The 25,058-nt window shown below is 40.4% G+C and overlaps 1 protein-coding gene across 2 annotated transcripts; it reads right to left on the reverse strand.

Annotated features, from left to right (window-relative positions):
• Nucleotides 1-245: 245 nt before the first annotated feature.
• On the reverse strand, nucleotides 246-24,320 carry LOC142776571 (uncharacterized). 2 transcript variants are annotated; one of them, XM_075880471.1, is made up of 3 exons: nucleotides 24,191-24,320; nucleotides 23,029-23,628; nucleotides 246-745 (listed from the first exon to the last, which is right to left on the reverse strand). In XM_075880471.1, the coding sequence occupies exons 1-3, from the start codon at nucleotides 24,311-24,313 to the stop codon at nucleotides 641-643; spliced, it is 828 nt and encodes a 275-aa protein (XP_075736586.1). In that variant the 5' UTR covers nucleotides 24,314-24,320; the 3' UTR covers nucleotides 246-640. The 2 variants fall into 2 exon arrangements, with proteins under 2 accessions (XP_075736586.1, XP_075736585.1); XM_075880470.1 differs by lacking the exon at nucleotides 246-745 and having other exon boundaries at nucleotides 21,402-23,628.
• Nucleotides 24,321-25,058: the final 738 nt, after the last annotated feature.

A 25,058-nucleotide genomic window follows, 5' to 3' on the forward strand; every position in this document is an offset into this window, starting at 1 on the left:
CAGAGATGCCCGAAAAAGTATTCTGGAATGCAGATATCGAAATGCGTGGTTTGGAAGCATAAAATACAGATACTGAGATAAATTTGTAATTCATGTGACAGGATATCTCAGAGATACGTTTGCAAAAAGACAAAAAAGTATTCCAGAATACATATACTAAAATACTTTTGTCTATGTCGGGGATAGTTATACTCCATACAAACATTTGTTATGTGCAGCATAATATTTAAAATGTGCAGCACATTGAAACTTGCAAATGAAATTGATTTATTATATTTTCGCCATTCTCCGAGTGTCATTAAGGCATTACAAAAGATGCTTACACTGCACATAATTGTTAATAACCACATATTTACAGATATCAGTTGCAATAAAAAACTATGCCATATGAGAGCATCAGTCACATGCATTGTACACTGAAATCCGGAACTCAACAGCAACACTATTAGTTATGCTAGAAGGAGCATAGTTCAAGCGAAGTGCTGGAACCATAAACAAACGAACTTCCAGTTGAAGGTTTAGTGTTTTCTAGAAACATCTTAGAAAAGGCAGAAAGAATTAAGAACGGACAAAACAAGGAATGCGAAAGGAAACTCAAAAAGACCTTTTTCAAACCGCTGTTTGGCCATGCTGGCGTTTTTCAGAAATGCTCTGCAGAAAGAAGTATCGTAGATGGCACACGGCACCAAATTCTCTTTGGGTGGTTTGTGGCTTCCGCAATAAGCTCCAGTTTTTCAAATGGGCGCTGCAAAAGAAAAGTGGAAAAAAAAACGAGAAAAACAAACACTACTCGTTCAATTAGAATGAGGAAATACATTTAAAAAATGGCACCCATTGTGCAGTATACAATACTCCTCACAATGAAAATATCTGTGCTGGAATTCAATATAGCAGTATAACATTGTTGTCACGCTGAAGCAGGCCATCATTCAAACAGATCATGGGATGCGGGTAGCAAAGCAACTAGCTCGCTTTCAAGAAGGTAGGAGTCAGTTTCGCCCTCAGCAGAAATGTAGAAATGGTGGGTGCATATCTTGCCGTGGACTGCCAAGGTCACAGCAGAAATTTTTTTCCCCATTGTCAACACGTCTCAGATCATTTACTAAAAAACAAAAGTAACAAGGTACCCATGTCCAGGATAGTATCGCGATACATGCGATACACTGTAAAAGTATTTCACTATTGAGATACAAATACATTTTTTAAAAGTGCCTCGATACAGCAATACAGACACTCAGAAGTATCTCTTAAATACTATTGCGATACTACCCAGCCCTGTGTGTGCCCCACTTGTAGAAAACAAATATCAAATATTGACATGTTGATTAGAGCATGTGTGAAGTAGCCGAAGCATTTTCATTAGATCTAACAACAAGTGCATAAGTATTTCATGTAACACTCGTCTAGATGAAGAACATAAGGTCTTAGAGAAGACATGAATCATTCTGTGTTGTAACACATGTGTACATGTGCATAGTTCTGATCAGTCAATATTTTCTATATATGTTCTTTCCTTTTCCAAATAAATTTCAGTTGTGAAATCTGCGCTCTTACGCTCTCTGACTGCTTCTAACCCGTTCCTTTGTAAAATATTCTATGGTGAACACTCACCAATTTGCCTAAATCATGATTCTGCATCTTTTATTTACCTATGGAATCGGGGAAGCAGTTGCGGTCTGACAGATTCCTTTTTTCCACCCCATATTCAAACATCAGCGCTTCAAACGCTACCGCAGCTTTTATTGCAGGTGTCTGAGTACTTTCATTGTGCTCCACGTGTCAGAACCCAGAGAAATAAAACACCAACAAGCATGTGTGCATTGTGTAAAAAAAAAAAGAGAGTGAAAGAAAGGATAAAGTAAATTTTGCTGTACAGTTTCGTTGTTGCGACATTGTTGTTAGTCGTTGTCAAGACAAGGTTGCATAAAATACGTAAGTACTCCTTTTTGCTGAAAAGTATATTTTAGACATGTACAAATGAGACGGGGATGCAAATCATTAGTAAATACAGCAGTCTAGATCAAGGTAATCTAATCCAATCTTAAATGGCCTGCAGGCTATAGCCATTATAATGAACTGGAATGTGCTCCAGTAAGCCAACTGGCCGGGCTGTTGCATCCTTGTTTTATACGAATGCCTCGAGATAGCGCCACCTTTACGTTTCCTAGCAGCATTGGCTGCACTGTTGGACTATCGCAGGCTCCTTCAAACTTGCAGCTGCAGTTGATTTTATTTGTGTGGTTGTGTTCTGGTTGTTCCAAAAACCAAACAGCCAACTTCCTGAGTGCCTGGGTCACAAGTTTTGTTTTGACCAGATACACACATTTTTTCATAATTACCACATACACTCACAACATTATGAGTGTGTGTGTAAAATGTGTTCATTTGTTTTATATGAGTGCCTCTTATTTTATTTTTTTACTGCTAAAGTGTTCTTTCCACCGCACATTTTCCAAGAAGACAATATGGTCATGGAGTTTGCTTTTAATTTATGTGAAAAACCTGGAAAAATCACTAAATATGAAAAAATTTAAATTGATAAACACCCTGTTGTGGCTTTGCTAGCAAGTATGTTAGGAAACAGACACGGGTGCAGTATGGAAGTGTGCAATGTCACAGTCATGTATTGTCAAGAAACGTCACATACCTACGCTTGAAATACTTTTCTGACCTTCCAAGTTTCAACAGATGTGTCAATGACACATCACTTCTTTCCTAGGATGAAATGCTTTCAAGAGTCCTATCAGGACCCCTGCCTGTGATCTTCTTCAGGTATTTAATATGAACTGACATGCCCTAATGCTTGCATACTTACACAACATTCTGTCAAATTTTCCATACACTCTTAACAGCCTGTAAATTCACTCCTAACAGCACCCCCTCCACTCTTCCAGTATAGGCCAAAACGGTGATTATTTACAATACCATGCTTGTGGAACATTACTATCTATGAATCTTACAATTGTTTGGTGAAAAAAATTAGGGGACCCTCAAGGTTTGAGTAGAACACAAGAGTGATATCCTATCCCTAGTGCATACTCCAACCACCTAGTGCATACTTTTTGCAGGGTAACATTACTTGAAAAGTTTATACTGCAGATTATTACTACGTAATCAATGTTTAAAGTGGCTTGTGCTAGTAAGGGTTTCGCATATAGTTGCAGTCTGCGTAATGGATTTCTAAATGGTGGCTAAGCGAGCTTGTTGATACGTACACATAGTTACTTCGAAGAGCGCAGAGATGGGACACAGGATAGACCACGCAATACAGGTACTGTGTAGTATGCTTTAAACCACGAGCAACTATGTGCATGAAATGTTTTTAAACTTGATATGCACCCAGTACATGGTTCTAAGAGAATACTCCAGTAGCATTTGTGCCTATTGTTTTTCGTGGCTGCTTTAAACAACGAAGTCATTATGATAATCACACGTTCTGATGGCCAGTGGCAATGCACATTTGTACCATGAAATACTGCGATATTACATATTGTATTGTGAAGCGTGTATACTAGACGCGTGTATTTGTAAAGCATGAAAATTATTTTTGAGCAGGCACGTGGCTTTGTGGTAGAATGCCTGCTTGCCACACAAGCAGCTTGGCTTCTATTCTCACTCAGACCTAGAAGGTTTTATTTGTTATTCTTTTTATTTCCATGTTTTTATATAATAGACCAGATGTAAAGTGAACATGGAGAATTTCATGCACCAAAAAAATGCCAACACTGCAGCTGTACAGGTGGAATCACACTTGTCCAGAGCAGTTGAGCGTATGGCTCTTGTTAGTGACGGCTTCTACGTCTCCTTAGCTACATGCTTCTGTTCACGCTTAAATTATCGCACAAAGGCCTAGCACGCCGTATGCCATGTTAGATATTCATACGGCGTCGGCATTAACATATTTCTACAGAAAACAGCAACTGAAGCGGTCGGCTGGTGGGTGTTTTAGACAAGTGTGATTCGATCTCTAGAAATATTAAGTGAATTAACACTCCAAATTTAATTTTGTTGTGTTCAATTCAACAGTCATGATTTGCAAAACTGTATATGTTTTAAAAGTTTACTAATGTTTTAAAATGTTAAGTACACCAAAATAAAAGAAAACTTGTGCAACAGTATGATACACAGCATCCGCCCTGGCACATTAAAAGAAAAAAGACTTGAGAAGTTGTGTAGCGCAGCTCCAGGAATGTGCTTGTACCAATGAATACTTACCTTTTCTTAACGGTTCTGTGGATTTCGAGGGCCTGATTATTTCCTACGGCCAATCAATTTTTTTAATGTACATTTCTTTTATGTCACTGGAAAGCTCGTAATTCAGAATGTCTAATCACGCATTGGCAACACAAAAAAGGCGATGAAAGAGTTTTCACCAACCGTTGTTGCTGATGGAGTCTTATATGCAACACATGTCGAAAACAGTGGCCTACAGCTGTTCACTGCATTGGTACCAAATTCTGCCATGACAGAGTGCATGAGCAAAGTGCTGGAGAGATGGTGTGTGCATGCACTGTGGTTCAATGCAGGTTTTTTGTTGCTGTGGAGGAAGCTCCACTGCTGAGCATCAATTTCTTAACCTTTTGATGGTTAATAGGATGAATGCATCCCACTTTTTCCTCAGTAAAACTTTCTCTGCCACTTTACGTTGCCATCAGCACAATGCCTTCCAGTTGTGGTGTACCAGAAACATTAAGAAAACTGAGAAACTATATATTGCACATTTACAATGCATGGTATCAGTGATACGTTGAGTTTAAAATCTTTTATTCTGTTAATATTTTTTTTTTTCAGCCGGTGTCATATTGCGTACCAGGTAGCTAAAGTTTCAAAGTTATGGTATTCTTCTGCTCAGATTTTTTAAAGAATTTTAGCATGCAAATGTAGATTTTCTTTCTAAATTGCAAAAATTATATCTGCCTAAAATCATTGTGGAAGTGCACTCAAATGAAAAATGATGAAGCAGTTCCTTGCATAGCCTAACAACATAGCATACATGCATAACTGTTTTTTCATGTTTGATGGATGCCACAAAGCAGCACATTCTTTGATATTATTTATCATTATGAGGAGAGGCAATGAGACCAAAAGCTGTGGCTAAGACACTGTTGCTCAAATTTCGTGCCAAAGGAAAAATATGGCAAAATTGCTGCTTCATACAGCCAAGAAGCCAAAGAGAACACGAATTTTCAAGATCATCAAATCATGCAAGATATATGATAAAAGCAAATATGTGACACCTGAATAGAGTTCACGAATATGATGCAGCACTTGTTAACACACTTACAGCATTCAGTGCATTGACACCACGTCAAAGTGGCTTGCCATGATTCATTACCCCAATTTTAATTATTTGCGAAAATGCAGGCTTAACTGAGATGTTCGCCCTTATTCATTGCAGATACAAGACAAGACATGCATAGACACAGCTTCGTTAAATGTGATTGAAAAGCAATATTCTTCTTTTTCTTTATTTTCATATGAATGAGTGCACTCATATATGCCTGCTGTTTTCTCCTTGTTTTCGACGAGTTTCAATATTATCGCCATCTACCGACAAGGCAGACACAAGCTGAAAGGGTACGTGTATGTGAAGACCTTGGGACAGAGCCACTAGAGTCAATGCCACAGACAGAGGCGCAGAATTGCGTAGAAAATCTGAAATTAAGGTTCACTGCAATTTTTCTCCCACAGTTTTAGAAGTGTTCCTCTGTACTGCTTCCATTGGGCCTTTTTGGGCAAGAAATTTGGCAGCAGAATTACAGCTTAGTGCCCTTATGAGACAATGTGACATGTGTTGCCCCACTTATTCAAAGATGCTTCATGGGTCGATGAGCCACATGCGTCCCACTTTTTTCTCATAAACTGATGGCCATATTTTAGTGAAGATTGTGTCACACTATTTTTAGGCATGAAGTTCTGCAAATTTCTGTTATTATGTGAAAAATATCGGTGAATTCACGAAGGGTAAGTTAAATTGCATAATAAGAAAAATTGAAAGTGAGAATGCAATATATATACTATATAATTTTAAGCCAGATTAACGATTGTCTGAGCTGCAGCAGGCAACGTGCAGAAATTCTCCAGAACTCGATACTAAGCTTTTGCCACGAAGCGGTGTAATGCACAGCTGCTGTGATTTTCAAACACCATTTCAAAATATATATACAACTCAAATTACTCAAGGGAAAGGGAGCTTGACTTTATCATACTCCTGCATGTTTCCAAATAAAGAAAGATCTATTTACCCTTCCTGGCCAGTTAACTGCTGTACCCCTAAACAGACATAAAAGTGAAAACCATGACATTTGGTAGTCTAACAATGGACCTAGGGATTTGAACATCACACCAATGTGATTTGGCATAAGCTGTAAAAGCTTATTCAATCAGTCATACATTGTTACCCTTTTATGCCAGTTTTAACGCGATAGTTTTAAAAATCTCGTGGGCATCGTTGATTGTGAGTGATGAACCTTGTGAGCAACTGGAAAAATCAAGAAAGATGCAAATAAAATAAGTAATAAAAAATTTCCCAGTTTGCAGCAGGATCAAGCCCAGGCCGTTTGCATGGCAAGCAGGCGTTCTACCGCACAGCCACACATCTGCTTGAAAATTAAGGAAAATAACTTCATCTGCTTAAAAATGCAGTGAAAATAATGTTAGGCTTTGCAAACACATGTATCCTATATACTGCCTTCACAATTCAATATGTAATATCACAGTAATATTTCTTGATACAAGCGTGCACTGTAATCAGGCATCAGAACATGTGATTATCTTGTGGACTTCATAGTTAAAAGGTAGCCAGCCATAACAAAATGCACACATTTTGCTGCACACTTTCCTTCAGACCACATAGTGAGTGCATACCAAGTTGGAAAAGATTTCATGCACCATGTGCTTGAAGTACGCACTAGAACCAGGGTATCGTTATCGTGCTCAATTCTTAAAATCAAAGCTTTAGGGTCCCCCAATTTTTCTTTTTTAAATGAGAGAAACAAAGCATTATTGTTACCATAAATATTTTATGCCAGCGATTTGACTAGTAGGTTAGCTCACTGAGCCATTTATACGTATATATATATATATATATATATATATATATATATATATATATATATATATATATATATATATATATATATATATATATATATATATATATATATATATATATATATTCACTGTGTTTAAACTTTGCGCACCAGCAAATGGATGTGAAGAATCATTGTGGCTGACAGCGCCAAGACTCATTCATAGAGTATAAGTGGACATGGCGCAATGCGCAGTGCTTTATAAGCGCGGTGCCATGTCCTATCGTGTAGCTCGACAAAAGAAATACTGAATGCTGCATGTAACAGCAACGCGCGTCCTCGCGTCATGAAAGCATGCATGCAGTTCCAAGTGCATAAATGGAACGAATTAGCGCACATGTGAAGAGCAATATGAAAAGCTCTTTCACAGCATGCAGATTATCAACAAAAAGGCGTCACACACAAACAGCTTCTTGTGATTGGTTAAACCTAAGAAAGGTAATTCATAATTATTTTACCGTTGCTGTTTTACAAATGTGAGTAAAGGTATTACAGGCAAAGCATTTCTATCTATCTATCTATCTATCTATCTATCTATCTATCTATCTATCTATCTATCTATCTATCTATCTATCTATCTATCTATCTATCTATCTATCTATCTATCTATTTATTTATCTATCTATCTATCTATCTATCTATCTATCTATCTAGCCACTCACGTCTGGGTGCTCTCATGATCACCTCCTTAACTTGGCGTGAACCAAAATTTGTATGGGAGACTTCCATAGTTTGACGAATACGACGCGCCGGTGAAGACATGAATAAGGTCACAATCCTGTTACGCGCGTCGTCAAACGCTTCCTGCTGAACAGTGACACATACCCGCGGGCGGCTATGTGTCCCAAGTAATTGACACTTCATTTTTCGCATCTACCCAGGAATGACGAGAACACACGTGGAAAATTTTGACGCGTGAGCATTGAGAAATTATGAACCATTTCCCCGAAGAGAGCCCTGCTGGGATGCGAAGCAGCAGTGGTGCTCACGTCGTTGACCCAGTTGAAATGGGCGTCGACGCGGGTGCTGGAAGAACGGCTGGAAGCGAACTCGGTGTAACGTTTACTCGAGTAAACGTTTGTTTGAAACGCAAAGACATGGGAGGCGGGTTGGGTTTCGTGTAAGTTTTATCGCAGATAACGAGCTGAAAGAGTGTTTCCACTCGACGTGCGGTCGAGCGTAGCGGGTGGTGGAAAGGGTGAAGCAGGAGAGATGTGTGTTATGAGCGGGTCGAGGAGCCGGCAGCTGCTACGGGTGAGACGTTAACGTGCAGCTGCGACTTGACCTACTTGGCACTGCTCCAATGCCTGCGGCGAGAGAAACGCGCCGCGGTGCGTTTGCACGGACGTACGTACGGCGTTACACACGTGAGTCAGAGATGCTTCGCATATAAAAATCCTTACATCGGCAGCGCTGACCCAACGAATGCAAAGAATAAATGTCGCGGTCCCAGCAGGAATCGAACCCAAGCATTCTGCGCGGCAATCAAGCATATTCTACAACAAAGCCACGCCAGATCTCTGGCCTACTTTTTAAATAGCTTAATACCTTAACATGGTCATGAAACGTTAATAGTGGTTGCAGTGGTGGCAATCCAGCTTTATAAACACCACATATGTACTCCTATGATGCAGCCGTGACGTCGGGTTAACCTAAATCGTTGCTAGGTGCCATGCGCTGAAGTTTATTAATGCAGCAGTGTCCAGGGCTACCATCCTCAGTAGCACCAGCACTTCATACCAGCTTATGGATTCGGGTGTTCCTATAGCTCAAGTTCATGTTTGCATCATTGCACTAGTGTAAACAACTGTTCATATAAACACTTGGAACTCTTCAATGTATGTCTGTGTGTGGAACATTTGGACGTATAGTTGGCGTAATTTCAAGACGTGACGCTATAAAAAAAATTACAACATGGTCACGCTAAGCATGCCTCCGCATGCTTCGCATAACGTCGATTTCTAAGCTACGTGGAATATGCTGAATTTTTCTGAAATATCCTTTGGCAAGACGTACTTTCGGCACGAATCTTGACATAAATATGTGTCAGTTTTTTACAAGAAAATGTAAATCTTAGGAATGCCGATTACCATATTTTTAATCGTATTGTCAGTGTACTTAGCATTTCAAGCAGTACTCTCTTTTATATTCATACAAAACACAGCTGTAGTGTATGGCTCATAGTTGCAGAAAATGCTGACAAAGCACGACTTGTACTTCTGCAGTTAACATGACATAGCTTAAAGGCCCACTGAACGCTTGTGTTATGCATGGTGTACTACTAAGTTATTACCGTTACTTCGTGCGATCAGGCTGACATTATGATCTGTGCATGATCCAGCTCCTCAGCCGCACGATAGTGATTTGCATCGCAAAGCTGTTTTCTGGTACGACAGGCATGAGAATTTCGGGACAGGATATGACAACGAGCAAGTACGCTAAATCTGAGTGCGCCATCAATTCAGTCGATCTGTGTATAGGAGCGAAAATTTAGCCAGGTAATGGTAAAAAAGTGACGCATAGGGAAAAAACGAAAAGCCCTAAAAAATGGGAGCGAGAGAAGTTCGGTGTGCGTGTGCTTCCTTCTTTCTCTCTTTTCTTCTCTCTTTCTCTTTGAGAGCTCTCCTTTTTTTTTATTGCTCTGTTTTCTGTTTTATCTTTCCTCTTTGTTTTCTTTTCTGCCTTTTGATGCATCACTTTCTACATTCTTTTTTTTCAAGGTGAAAATACTCCACGGTTTCAGTTCACTTTAACTGAAACCATGGCTGTATACAGCTGGGACTAAGTACAAGCCAACAGGTTAGCAACATCTTCCAGTTGGTCACAGCATGAACCACTCGAGACTGAAAATGAAACCAGCTGGCCTGGAAATGGAATCAGCAGAAATCATTTATTATAATGAAACTAGTTGGTGTGAATTATTACTATTATTATCTTCCTTATGGCCATTCTCTTCATCCCAGAATACCTGTAGTGCAAGACAAATAAGTGATAAGAGCTCACTGCCTTCATGGTGGTTTTTTTTTTGTACATCTAATGCTGACAACATTTACAGTTCATTGTATGCCAGTACAAGTTTCATTTCAAAAAGGCACAGGGTATTTCAAGCAGTGTAGACAACTAAAAAACAGTTTGTGTAAAGCACAGGACATATGCACAACCAAATAATGCTGTGTACTGCATCGAAGTTTAAAGGGGCTGGCACTCCCTTACCTCCTATTGCCTAGCACCTCTCTGCCAAAGGAGGACATGGCACTGCAATTTATAGAAAGACATAAAGCTACTCTGAAAAGGTCTAACTGCTTTGCCTCATACTGCCATCTCCTGATCTTTTGGAGATAAGGTAAGGTTTCATGAAAAACAGGTAGCCGTGCATCAGTCATTCCCTAATACGTACCTCCTTCAAAAATCCAAAACATCCCCGGGATGTCCTGAAATGACGAAAATATTCTTGTCCTGTAGGGTGTGCCACAAGACTGGCTGATATATCTGAGTCCATTAAATGCAGTTAAAATATGTAGGTCTTTGTAAGGACATTATAAATACTGCCTTAAACAGTGTAACAGTGAAATACAGATTTAATGAGTAAACTGCAAATCAAGTGCAATGTTGTGTGCAGCGCATAGACGCATGCATGGACGGACACTTCACCCCACTCATCATCAATCACTCCATGAATATACTGTCATTTTTTATTTTCTTTTTTTTTATGGAATTTAAAAATTTATTATTTTTCCTCATTTTAACTTGCACATATGTTGTCATACCACTACTATTAATATATTCTAACAAAGCTTATTCAGCAGCTAAGTACCTCTATATCACCCTACATTTCATACAACACTACGCAGTATAGATTTAAAACTACGCTTCAAAGTTACACTCCACTTATTTACTCATAAATTGTGCCATTCTCTTGATGGAGTGATTCATTGACTGAATTATTTTAGAATTTTCTAACACATTTGACAAGGTCAGTCATAAACATTTACTTCAATATTAAGTCATCTGGACCTTGGCACTACCGAACAAAGTTTAGTACTTTGAATGCTTCGCATGAAATTGAACTCACTTTGTGCTCAGCTAAGCCCAGTTTATTTCTCATTTTAACTGCCAATGCGCCTTCCTTGCTATCATCTAAATTTCGTCATGGTTTGCTGATAATAGTGTTGTCATTTGTGAAATTACTAACAGAAACTATTTGTACCACATGTTATAGATATATTGCTAAAAAAATAGGCTGGAATTAATCTGAAACTCCCGCACTAACTATAAAGTTAGTGCGGGATAAATACCATATTCTTTCGTCACGATCGTAAAAATTCACGTGGCGGAGGCATACTCATGGCCACTAAAAAAGAACTATCATGCTCTCTAATCAACACATCTTCACAACTAGAATCATTATGGGTAATATGCCGTGCCCCTCCCGAAGCAATAATACTTGGCATATGCTATAGGCCCCCTCGAACTGACCCAGACTTCCCCCGCAAACTTAACGAAACCTTATCCCAGCTAACTAATAAACACCCTAACGCACGTGTTCTGCTTTATGGGGATTTTAACTTTCCCTCCATTAATTGGCTCAATCAGGTTTCACCAACCTCGGGAAATACTGAAGCAAGAGAATTCATCGATGTTTGCCTCCACTTTAACCTCATCCAACAGGTAACCGAACTAACGCACGTCACTAGTGAATCCTCAAACATTTAAGACCTGGTATTAACAAATAGCCCCGAAAGCTTAAAATCTATTGCATACTTATGTGAAATCAGCGATCACAAAGTCATCCATACCATATTTAACTTCACCCCAAAAATACGCTCCATTTCCCGCAAAACGATTCACTTGTATGATAAGGGTAATTATGAATTAATTAATCGTGAACTACGAGATTTCCTACCATACTTCGAACTCAATCTCGGTTCCTGTTCTCTCAATGACAGCTGGCTAATGCTTAAGGACAAGATAACTGACTTGACTAATAAATTCATCCCCACAGTGAGCTTTACTGCCAATAAAGATAAACCATGGTTTTCCAAAAGTTTGAAAACACTTGAAAATAAAAAAAGCGCCTCTTCCGAGCTGCGAAGTTTAATGGTAATGCGTGCGCATGGCGCAAGTACTATGCTGCGGAAGATGCTTATTATGCTGAAATTAGAAAAGCGAAACAGACATTCTATCACAATGATTTATCTAAAATTCTGAAATCTAACCCTAGAAAATTCTCGGAAATCATAAACCTGCAACTAACACGAGACATCACGCTTACAAACAATAAAAATGAAGACGTAAGCGACACTGTTTGTGCCAATATCTTTAACACCGCGTTCTCATCAGTGTTCACTAAAGAAGCCAACGTACCGTTTCTTACGCCACCTACTACGACATTACCAGCAATGGCCCCTGTTGTGTTATCCGTTAGTGGCATTTCATCACTCATTGACAAATTAAAACTTTCATCATCAGCTGGCATAGACAATATTAACTCTAAGTTGTTAAAGAATACTAAGGAAATTATTGCAGTGTACTTTTCGATGATGTTCTCATTGTCACTCGAAACAGGAATTTTACCAGACGACTGGAAGGAGGGAAAGGTCATTCCAGTCCACAAATCAGGTAACAGACAGTCCCCCCTAAATTATTGAACCATCTCTCTAACAAGCATCCCCTGCAAAATTATGGAACATATCATATATTCACACATCATGAACTTTCTTGACACCAACAATTTTTTTCATTCTTCCCAGCACGGATTTCGTAAATCATTATCCTGTGAATCCCAACTTGCTATATTTATTCATAATATACACTCTTCTCTCGACCATCACTTTCAGACCGATTCAATCTTTCTCGACTTCGCAAAAGCCTTTGATAAGGTACCGCACAAACGCCTACTGTTAAAACTTTCCCAGCTGAACCTGCACCCCAACATTCTTGCATGGACCACACAATTTCTTACTAACTGCTCTCAGTTCGTCTCCATTAAAAATACCCGTTCTAGCTCCCTCCCAGTAACATCCGGCGTCCCCCAAGGATTTGTACTCGCACCCCTCTTGTTCCTAATATATATTAATGATCTTCCTGTTCATGTATCTTTCCATATCCATTTATTTGCCAACGACTGTGTCATCTATCGCACAGTTACTAACATTTCTGATCAAACTACACTCCAACAGGATCTGGATCTCGTGCAACAGTGGCGTGATCTTTAGTTAATGAAGCTTAACCCTACTAAATGCAAACTCGCCTCATTTCAACGCCAGCGTAATCCTTTATCATTCTCATACCTAATCTCTAATTTCGCTTTCGAACAAGTTCAGTCATAAATACCTAGGCGTCACCTTAACATCTGACCTTTCCTGGAACACTCACATAAACAACATCATATCATCCGCGAACAGACCCCTCGGTTTCCTAAAGCGTCATTTGCGTCACGCACCACTAGACATAAAACTTCTGGCTTACAAATCGCTCATCAGACCTAAACTAGAATATGCAGTGCCCATCTGGAGCCCGCACCAGATATACCTAATAAACGAAATAGAATCTGTACAAAATCATGCCACTAGGTTCATTCACTCTTCATATTCATACGAAATAAGCATATCATCCCTAAAACATGACATTGATATTGATAATCTTTCTGTGCATCACTGCATCGCCAGCCTCTGTTTGTTTCACAAGTTCTTTCACAGTTCCCTCAATCAAGCACCTTACATTATCCCACCAACCTGCATATCTCACCGCACAACCCATCCTTATTCAATCGCATGCGCACGCGCTCGCACTACTACTTTTGCTGCCTCATTTTTTCTTCGCACAGCAGTGGACTGGAATGGCCTTACCCGTGACATTGCAGCCATCACGTGTTCATCAACGTTTGCGCAAAACATAAATACATATTGTTTGTCAGAAGATCATTCTCTGTAACCTCCATTTGTTGACCTACCCCTTATGTAATACCCCCTCACCGCGGTCTTTAAGATAATAAAGTGAAGTGAAGTGAAAGTTAGCAATGCTAACCACATGCCAGAAATGTCGCACCACTCCTTCCTTTCCTAATTTTAACGTACAATCAAACCAAAACATGTGCACGCATGTGCCTTTAACACATTTTGTAAACAGATTTGTCCAATGCCTATGAACAAGCCTTACCAATGCCTTTTGGCCTGTTTGACACTTCAGGGCCTTCGATGCACTGTAAGGGCACAAGAAAACTTGTGGGTCTTAAAAGTGACTTGTTTCAAGACTTTGCAATATGATGGTTGATTGAAAGTGATAAAATACTGAAGTTGATAAATGAGTTAGTTATGGTGTCTTGTATAATAATATGCATACTCTGTAAAAAAGAAGCAAGCATGCAAATTACTAAATTCATAATGAAAACATAATGACATCAGTGCAAGATTGGTTGTTGTGGTAACTCACCTGTAGTTTGATCGTAATTATGGAATATGAATGTTTAACTATCTTGAGTTTTAATGAACTGGCATTTAGTTTGTGAATAACAGTATGCTAAAGAGCATGTACATATACTTGTTTGGTTGTACAACAACAGCGTTAGGAAATATTTTTAAAAAATGAGTGGTAAAAAATTTGTGGCACAAGCCAAGGACATTATTAGCACTGCTCATTTTGTAGCCAGCATGGATATTCGAGAATAATTTAACAGACATCTGCCCAGCCATGTATTTAAAATTACCAAGGATGTTTCAAGGGATGACTACATAATAATTGCACCTGCATGCATGAGCTCGTGTCTCTCAAGTTTCGTGCATGTGCTTCGTCATGGCAGAGCACGGTGCAAATAAACCCAATGGTTGTCGGCCACTGTTTGGTACACAAGTTGTGCAGCAAAACTAATTTGAAATAAAATTTAACACAAAATGTTTCATTGCTATTTTCCAGTTGATGTATTATTTCCATTGCAACATAAAAACAAGTACATCAAATACTGGCTGTATCTCCCTTTGCAGCTATGATAAGGACTCCAAGAAATCTTAAAAGTAGGAATCGAGTATCTGGCAAAAACATCAAGCCCTTAAAATCTACAGAAGTGTTAAGAAAGGGTAAGTGACAATTGTATAGGTAGCAAAATCACTTTCCTAGAGCGAAGCAGCCAGCTTCACTAGATAAGCTGTCATGTTTAATGCGTATAACCTGCCAGGGAAGAAATTTATGATACTTTTACACATTTTCTCTTTATTTCAGTGCATTTAACATTTTAAATTTTATTAAACTAGTAAAAAATGTTTAGTTCTACAAATAATGGCGACTGAATCAAATAGAACAGTATTCAACTTGGTATGTGAAATCGTAGAATATTTTGCACACCCTTCGACTTTGGCAGTTTCAGAATTTCCCTGGGACACATACTTCTCCATATGGGCTTTACATGTTTTCTACGGAAAGCTTCTGGGCCATCATCATGAAATAATTTTTTTAATTAAGCCATCATAGCAAGTGTTATACTTGTACTTCATTTGTATTTTGCAAAGCAGATGTAGGGTTCACATATCTCTATTTTCAAGAAATATGAAGTGAATGAATGAAAGTATAGTTAGGTAGCTAACTGAATGATATAATGACCCGTATGCACTATGACCACTGGAAGGGTGGAGCGTGTGTTGTTACACGTGGACTTACAGGCTGTTAAGGGTAGATAGACAAATATGGCTGATTGTGTGTAAGTATTAGGGCATGTCAGTTCAGATTAAATACCTGACAAAGATTACAGGCAGCAGTCCTGATAGATGTGAACTGTTGGAAGCAGTTCAAGCTGGAAAAGAAGTGGTGTATTTAATTGTGACACATTTGTTGAAACTTTGAAAACCAGGAAAATTTCTCGAGCAGGATGTGATGTTTTTGATGACTGTGACATTGCACACTGTCACTCTGCACATGTGTCTGTTTCCTTATATATTTTCTACCAAAGCCACAAACAAAGATAGATGGCAGTTAACTCGCGTCCTGTTTCCTGTCTTATGCAAGTGTCATTCTGCACTTTATTACCTTAGAAGTACTTGCTGCTAGGCAGGTTGGTATAACATTATTAGGAAAAATTCTAGACGATGCGAATGTGTGGTGCAGTGTAAATATTTTCTGCAGTTCAGCTGCGACCGATGCTCTTTTTCTGTGCTTTTTCATTTTTCCAGTGGTGCTTAGGCATCTATATTTTTCCCCCTTAGCTTAATTACCTCCCTGAAGCTATACATCATCTTGCCCATTAACAACCATTGTTAAACTATTGTATGTGGCATTGTTGATGCAAAATGACCTTAGAGTATATGCTAAAGCTCCTGCAGGATCACCGGCTGAATGTGACAACCAGTTCACCATTTATAAAACCCGAAGTATTGACATATTCAATATATCTGTTTGCACAGTGCTTCATTGGAGTCATGCAAGCTTAAAATATGGTGCTCCCACAGAGAAATTTTTCTTCCTGTGCTGTGACCAACGGGAAAACTATGTAGACAATAACAAAAAAAGATCACAACTAGGTTGAGCTGTGTGATGTCTGCCTCAATAAATATGTAATAAATGAATGCAAGTGTGCTTATATCACCATGGTGTTGCAAGTTTATTACTACATTTGATATGCACCTCTGCTCGCTCCACCATGGTGTTCCTAAGGGTGTACACAGTCTTACCTCTGAGACAGCATTGCCAGAACTAATTTCACTGTCACAATCTTGAACAGGTGTGCAACAAGCATGCGCCAGTGCAGAGAACACAAGAGAAGTGGTCACTGCTTGCATGTTCAAGGTCGTATGCACGCACACCGGACTATGATTTTGCAGTGTCTTACATTTTGAGTGGAGTATACATCGTGATGGCTGGAGCAGTCTCTGTGGTCACCAGCTATACTGTCACAATGTGAATATTGTTGCTTGAGACAACTGTTTAGGACAAAAAAAGGGCACCGTAGAAAAAAATATTTTTAGGCTAATGTAAGGGCTTGTGGTGAGGAGACTCTCAAAAGGTATATGGTGTGTCATCTTGCAATAGAGAAGCAACATTTATACCTAGTTTATGTTAGTAGGAGTCTGTTAAACATTGACCATACAAGCTTGTGGCTAGAGAAAGATGATGTCCAGAAGATACCCTCCTGAAATGTTAACCTGCACCGTCCTCCCTTGCCTTTCTTGGTGCACTGGAATTTTCGCCCTATAGGTACTAATTCCTTCAGTGGGTACTCTTGAAGGGCTTCTGAATAAGCTCACTCTTACCACCTGCTTTACCCGAGGTCAAATCCTACTGTTGGAACTTGTTTGCTTGGCAGAAATTTTAACAGGAAAAGAAGCTTCACTCGTTACACAAATAAAGCTACAGCATTGCAAGATTACTATGATGTTATGTACACAGACCTCCCACATACAACTCACTGAAATGTCACCAATTACCCCTATGGTGAGCCTGATTATGCCTTAAGACAGCATGTAAGTTTCCTGGTCCTATACTTTTTAATCAGTACATGAACCTTGAAAAAACAAGATCGTCACGTGCAGTCCGTAAAACCAGTGCTTATGAACTGCAATGATGCCATCGAAAGCATCAGCAAAAGTAAATTCACCCTGCTGGAAAGCAAATTCTGCGTGAAGCCTGTAAATGTACTGTTAACAAAGTCTTCTCGACAACTTCATTTCATTATGTCTATTTCTGCAATTTGCATAATCCTGTTTCATACATACCTTGCTGTTCACCCTATAATTATTGACCTCTGAGTGTTACTCAAGTGACCATGCTCATTTAACATACCTGCAAGCCTCAGTGCTAACCTAATGAAATTGGAGACTTTAATAAAGTAATGCTCTCTAATGCTCACCCCTTCAAAAAAAGTTTTTAGCATCCCCTGAAAACCTATTCTTTAAAAATTTGATCATCAGAGATGCGATGTATCTCCACACCTGATGACAGACATTTGTCCAATTACAGCCACATTATAACAACAAGCAGCCTATGTAAGATGCGTGAACACGTGCCATCATCTCAGGTCAACATGTTTCCTGAAACCAGCTTGCTCTTAGTTATGCGACAGAATGGTTTTCATAAATCATTTTCTTGCTAAGCTCAACTTGCCCCATGACAAACTGTGTGTTTAATTTTAGGCCATTCTTGGGGAGCTATTTTTCTTAACTAAAGAAAGCCCGATAAAGTGAAGCATGAGCTTTTAAAAGGAAATTTGCAAAACATGCACAATCGTCTCCAATACCTAGCCTGAGTATATATTTTACTAATAATGATCATTTTCATTTTAGAGCACATATCTGATGGCACAAAATCTGGAGTGCCAAAGAGTCTGTCACAGGTATTTTTCACTTGTGTATTGGGGGCCGTGCAAAAATTTTAAATTATTCATGCAATATACTAGAAGTTTACTGCAGTGTGAATCACTTGCCACAATTAAAAAAAATAATTATGGGGGGAACATATGGACTCTTTACAAAGGTTTAAGTTGGTGCTAATGCCGTCTGTCGCATGACCAGTAATGAGACAAAGCACGGCGCATCGCATTAGGGCTAATAGCAGTGCTACGCTTCCATTTCACACACACACGCGCGCGCATAATGTATGCTTTACTGCAATACACTGCAAGCACTTCACCCCATGACACTGCTTTATTGCGGCAATGTTAACTTTTAAAAAGACCTTTACGGGCTAGCAATTGAAACTCGACAATGCTCCCAGCGATAAAATTTCTATTTTATTACATTTTTTTTTCATTTTTATACACTTGCCTAAACTAGTGTTACCAGCCGTCCGGAATTTCGCTGGACTGTCCAAGACTTTGCCCGCGCTGTCCCAGTCGGGACAAATGTCCCCGATTTTTTCCAGACTGTTCAGTAAACGAAAAAAAAAAAAGAAACGTTTTTCATTTCATTTTCATTTCATTTATTCCACCTTAAAGGCCCGGAGGCATTACATAAGGGGGGGCGGCGTACAAGGTATGTCGAACAACTCAACAAAACTCGAAGGGTTCCAAAACGTAAACATTCAAAGAACAATGAAAAAAAAAAGGTACAATATGCAAAGTAAAACGCCAATATTACCAAATGCAAATAAAAAAGTAATGGTACAAAGGTAAGCTTCCAGAGAAAAGTGACAACAGTTTATACATTAGTTAAAAAAAAGTATTTAAACATTGGCAGGGAAAACAGCACATTAAGTTAGATTGCGACATGTGACATTTTAGCTTACTGCGGAAAATTTGGCGGTTACTACACGTGACTATATTATCAGGTAGTTTATTCCACAGTGTTATCCCATTGGGAAAGAAGGAAGTAATCATTGCAGAAGTGTGTCCATTTATTGGTGCGATAGGGTGACTGTGGTTTATGCGGGATGAAGTTCTGTGTGATGGTTGAAGGAGGACGTGCCGTGATTGAGGGTGATAATAGAAAGCATGCATCAGACACAATCGAGAAATGATACGACGAGATTCGAGGGACGGCAGTTTCAATGATTCTTTTAGTGCAGTAACGCTGATATCGTTAGAGTATTGGGAGTAAATAAAACGGGCAGCGCGGTTCTGAATCCTTTCTAAATCGTTAGTTAGATATGTTTGTGAGGGTTGCCAAATTGAGCAAGCATATTCTAGTTTCGGTCGGACGTACGTTTCATAAGCTAATTTTTTAATGTCTGGTGAGGCTAATTTTAGGTTGCGGCGCAGGTATCCGAGAGTGCGTGAAGCTTCTGAACAGATTATTTGAATATGGGTTGACCAGGATAGCGACGATGACAGATGCACTCCGAGGTATTTGTATGATAGGGTAGGGCTAATGGGAACAGACTTTATGCTATAGGTAAATTTTTCTGGGCTCTTTTTGCGGGTGAATGACATAATTTTACACTTAGTTAGGTTTAACGGCATTAGTGACTTATCACACCAAGTTACAATTAAATTTAAATCATGTTGAAGTTTAATGCTGTCGTCTGGTGTACAGATTGGAGAGTATAAAACGCAGTCATCGGCAAAAAGTCTTAATTTGGTTAGCACATTGGTGGGTAAGTCATTTATGTATATTAGAAAAAGGAGCGGGGAGAGACAGGCACCTTGGGGGACGCCGGACGTTACGTCGGAAAGAGGTGAGTCGTGGTCATTAGCGCTGGTGAACTGCTTACGGTTTTTTAGAAAATTTTCTATCCAGAAAATTATGTTGGGAGGGATTCCAAGGTTGCATAGTTTAGAGAGTAAGAGGTTATGAGGAACACGGTCGAATGCTTTAGAGAAATCTAAAAATATGGCGTCAGTTTGAAGATTTTCATCCATGAAGTGAAGAATATCATGTGTGAATTCGGCCAGTTGTGTTTCGCATGATAGTTGTTTCCGGAAACCATGTTGGTGATCGAAGAAAAATTTGATGGATTCCAGATATGTCATTAGGTTTGAAGCTATAATATGTTCGAGCATTTTAGATGGGATGCTGGTTAAGGAAATAGGTCGGTAGTTAGCTGGGATTGCGCGGTTGCCTGATTTAAAGATGGGAATAACCTGAGCTTTCTTCCAATCGTCTGGGACGTTTCCTGTTTGTAATGATTGTGTGAAGATTAGGCAAAGTATTTGGCTTGAGACAGAAACGGTATTTTTTAGTAATTTACTGTTAATACTGTCGCAGCCCGCCGAGGATGAAACTTTAAGATTGTTAATGAGTAGGAATATTCCTTCTGGGGTAATTTCAATTTCTGGCATCGCTACAGCTGCAGATTCGGGCAGTGTTACGGTATCAGTGGTGTTGGCAGAGGAAAACACAGACGTAAAGTGGTCATTTAAAGCAGAAGCGCACTGGTCAGCGTGTATTGGTTCTCCGTCAGCGTTAGTGAGGCTTATTCGATTAGATTGTGACTTGGGGGACAGCATGCGCCAAAACTTGCTGGGATTTGATTGAAGAATTGATAGTAGGTCATGGGAAAAGAATTTGATTTTTGCAGCTTTTAGTTCGGTTAAGTACTGATTAGCGCACGCGCGGTAGCGCTCCCACGCAGTTGAACTTTGGCTTAGGCGGGCCGTTCTGTACAAGCGTTTCTTTCGGTTACAGAGTAATTTTAGCTGTTTGTTAAACCATTGGCAGTTTGAATCTGATTTAATGAGGGTAGAAGGAATGTATTTGTTTTTGAGGTTAAGCATTGTAGTCTTAAAAAGTTCCCAGTTACAGTTGACACTTCGTTTTAGGTGCGTATTCCTAAAGTTTTCTAAGAAGTTGGCGAGTTCGTGATTAATCGCATCAAAATTTGCTCTCTTGTAATCCGTGATTACCTTCCGTGTGGGTGATTTCTTTTTAAGCGGGGAGGCGATGCAAATATGGATTAGGTTGTGGTCACTAAGACCAGGGAGCGTATTAATGGTTTTTATGTCGTCAGGGCTCGAAGTTAGCAGGAGGTCTAGTATGTTATTGCCCCTGGTAGGGCACGTAATAGCCTGGTGAAGGTTAAAATCAAGGGCAGTGTTTAAAAATTGTTGCTCTTTAGATGATGTCCCATTCGACGCTGAAAGCAACGACCAACTGATTGAAGGATAATTGAAGTCCCCAAACAAAAATATAGGTGCATTAGAATGTTTATTTGTAATGGTGTGGAGGGATTGATGAAGTAGGTCGCAGAAGTCGGGGTGGCTGTCTGGCGGCCTATAGCAGACGCCAAAAACAAATTTCGAGGCTCCGTTGGAGACAAGAACCCAGATTAATTCTATTTTATCGTCATGGAAAATAAGTGAGGATGCTAGAGTGTTTTTAATAGCTATGAGCACGCCACCTCCTTTCTTACTTTTGCGATCCCGGCGAAAAATTGTAAAATTTAAATTGGATGGAAACACTTCCGTATCTGTGATGTCATCATGCAACCATGTTTCAGTTAGTATCACCATGTCAGCACTGATATCATTTATGAAACTGCAAAGTTCGTCGCGTTTAGGAATTATGCTTCGTATGTTAGTAAATGCAATGTTTATGTTTAGAAATGCCATAGGACGGATACACGTGTTACACGAGGCGGAATGATTGCAAACCCGTCATGTTCTGCCAACAGAGGTGGCTTCCGATGATGCGCTGTTTTCAAATGTAATGACGGGTGAGTTCCGAAGTTCTGTGACTTTATCAGTTTTCGCGTCATAGAAGTATGATTTATTTCCAACAATAAGTTTGTCAACCCTCAGCTTAAATGCACACTTTTGTGGCCGAATGAATTTGAGTAATTTAGAGCGTGCAAGGCGAGTGGCTGCTGCAAAGTCTTCTCTTACGGCGAAGGTCGTATCTTTGAGCTTAATTCCGCAGCTCAAAATCTTTTCTTTTGTTTTAAAGTGAGCGAGCTTTATCATGATTGGCCTATTCTTGTCTGGGGCAAATTTTCCGATCCGATGAGCACGTTCTATGGCTCTTGGTTCGAGCGTAATATCTAGTTGGGCGGAACAAAAGTTTATGACGTTAAGCTCTGATTCTTCCCAAGTTTCTTTAACAGAGTCCTCAATACCTAAAAAGAGAAGGTTATTGCGGCGCAGTCGATTACTAGCGTCGGTGTTAGCAGCTTTTAGCGTTTCAATTTCATGTTTGATTTTGGCGGCGTCATCGGGTACGGCGCCCGATGAGGGTTCGATTTGGACTGTTTCTAGCGCTGAGATTCGGTTTGTTAGTGCTGAGAGAACTGTTTCATGGTTAGTTTGTACTGCCTTGAGCTGATTAATATCTTCACGAATGGTTAAAACGGTTTGCTCGATCTTCTTGATAGCGTCTGATAGAGGTTCTATCTGTGCTTTAGTTGGACCGGGGTTTAGTTCCACATCCCCTGATAGTAAGAGTATCAACTGTGACAACAATTGTAGGGTGAACACATTGTAACAAGTACATAGCCAGTTGCGCAATTTCAAGTCGTAGGGGCACGACACCGTGACAAGGAAGTAGTTATTGGTATAGTATTGTTTAGAATGGGTAAGGTAACCAACCTGGAAGGTGAGCAGCGGCGTGAACATTTTGCGCCAACCGGTGTCGTGCCCCGAGCTTTTGGTGGTGTTGTGAAGATTATGTAGGCCGCATTGGCCCCACGTGGTTGGTGACGTCGACGATGAGAAGCGTTGCCAGGCGTAGCTGCAGGCGCGGGCTGGTATCAGCGGGCTGACGATTGGTGACGAAATCCGTGGTTGATCCAGATGGCTTGAGGGCGCTATGGGCACGGGTAGGTCACCGGGTGGTGACCAAGCGCAGTCGCCCAGGCCAACGGTGTCTGCAACCCAACAGGCCACGATCTGGAAGGTGAGCAGCGGCGTGAACATTTTGCGCCAACCGGTGTCGTGCCCCGAGCTTTTGGTGGTGTTGTGAAGATTATGTAGGCCGCATTGGCCCCACGTGGTTGGTGACGTCGACGATGAGAAGCGTTGCCAGGCGTAGCTGCAGGCGCGGGCTGGTATCAGCGGGCTGACGATTGGTGACGAAATCCGTGGTTGATCCAGATGGCTTGAGGGCGCTATGGGCACGGGTAGGTCACCGGGTGGTGACCAAGCGCAGTCGCCCAGGCCAACGGTGTCTGCAACCCAACAGGCCACGATCTGGAAGGTGAGCAGCGGCGTGAACATTTTGCGCCAACCGGTGTCGTGCACCTACCATACATCCACGTAGTACATGCATCAGACCAACATTCACAAATCGCGTTCCAAAGGCCTTTATTTTATGCTCGTTGTCATTGCTTTTTCGTTATAAAAGGCATGCCAAATAACGAGCGTCCATCTGATCACATAGACAAAGAAATGTTGCTGTGGTTAGCTGCAAGGAACTTTAAACACTTCAGCTGAACTTTAGCATCAACGTTTACTAGAGCATTCTAGAGCGAGAGGAAGTGTCACGAAGAGCACATAGCAAAATTTTTAGTGCCACATCAAGAGACCGATGCAATGAAGAGAAGAAATAACGGATTTGTTTGAAAGGCACCGCAACAAAGAAAACTAATTTCCTCACCCACACACAACTACCTTCACTGTTGGTTACCCCAATCTAAACACACACTGCTAAGCAAACAAATTGCCATCATCTGCGACTGCTTAATAAAGCCACTCGGACAAGAACGTTCTCTAATTCCAACTTGTGCATTCCGTATCTATCTCGTGCACTTACGCAAGAACAAGCTTCAATGAAAGCGTTGGCACAGTATATACTTCCTCCCAAGTGACACCAGCTGTTTGATCGGTCCTCAAGCAACACGCATGCACCTACCATACATCCACGTAGTACATGCATCAGACCAACATTCACAAATCGCGTTCCAAAGGCCTTTATTTTATGCTCGTTGTCATTGCTTGTAGATTTGGTGGCAAACACTTCGGGCTGGTAGGTGTTCTGTGCTTCGGGCGAATGACGTTAACTACTCGATAAGCACGGATAAGAAGCTCCTGAACACGGCGACATCACAGGAATTAAGAAAAGCGGCAGCGACTTGCGTATGAATCACTTTCTAACAACAGAAAGCGACCACGACCCCACGAGCAGAGGCGGTTCTCGCCATTTCAAACAGATTACAGTCCAACCCAACACCAACATCGGAGAAAAAAACATCACGACTAGAATACGATGAACCCGCCACAGACTGTGTGTCACAAGCTAGTGAGGAACTCTACCTGAACCACAGAATAAAGAACGCCCAAATCTCCTGAAAAATGTTTTCCAACACACCGATTCTAACGCCATCTATTTATACACTTTAAGCCAAGTCAAGCCGGTTTTAAGCGGCTATTGGGTGAACCGAACGCTTTTGCTTCGAAATGGTTCGTGCCACCGGGGGAACCGAAACACTTCCAGTTTGCTGACGCTGTCCAAATGCGAAAGTCCGGCGCCTTCCATTGCGCCGCAACAGCGGCGAATCACGCTGAACGCCGACGCAAGCTCAGCTGCAGTAGGCGGGTGGATATCTTCATCGGAGTCGCTTGTTGCCGCTTCTTCGTTAGCGGCAATTGCGATGTCCGCCACAGCCTGCGCGTCATCGTCA

Source organism: Rhipicephalus microplus, chromosome X, assembly GCF_043290135.1.
Source record: "Rhipicephalus microplus isolate Deutch F79 chromosome X, USDA_Rmic, whole genome shotgun sequence".
NCBI lineage: Eukaryota > Metazoa > Arthropoda > Arachnida > Ixodida > Ixodidae > Rhipicephalus > Rhipicephalus microplus.

Excerpts from the sequence above, each read along its gene's own strand:
- LOC142776571 (XM_075880470.1), bottom strand. The coding sequence starts at position 24,313 with ATGCATGTACTACGTGGATGTATGGTAGGTGCATGCGTGTTGCTTGAG. Across the intron at positions 23,629-24,190 it reads TCATTGAAGCTTGTTCTTGC|ATCGTGGCCTGTTGGGTTGC; the intron begins GTAAGTGCACGA and ends CTCACCTTCCAG.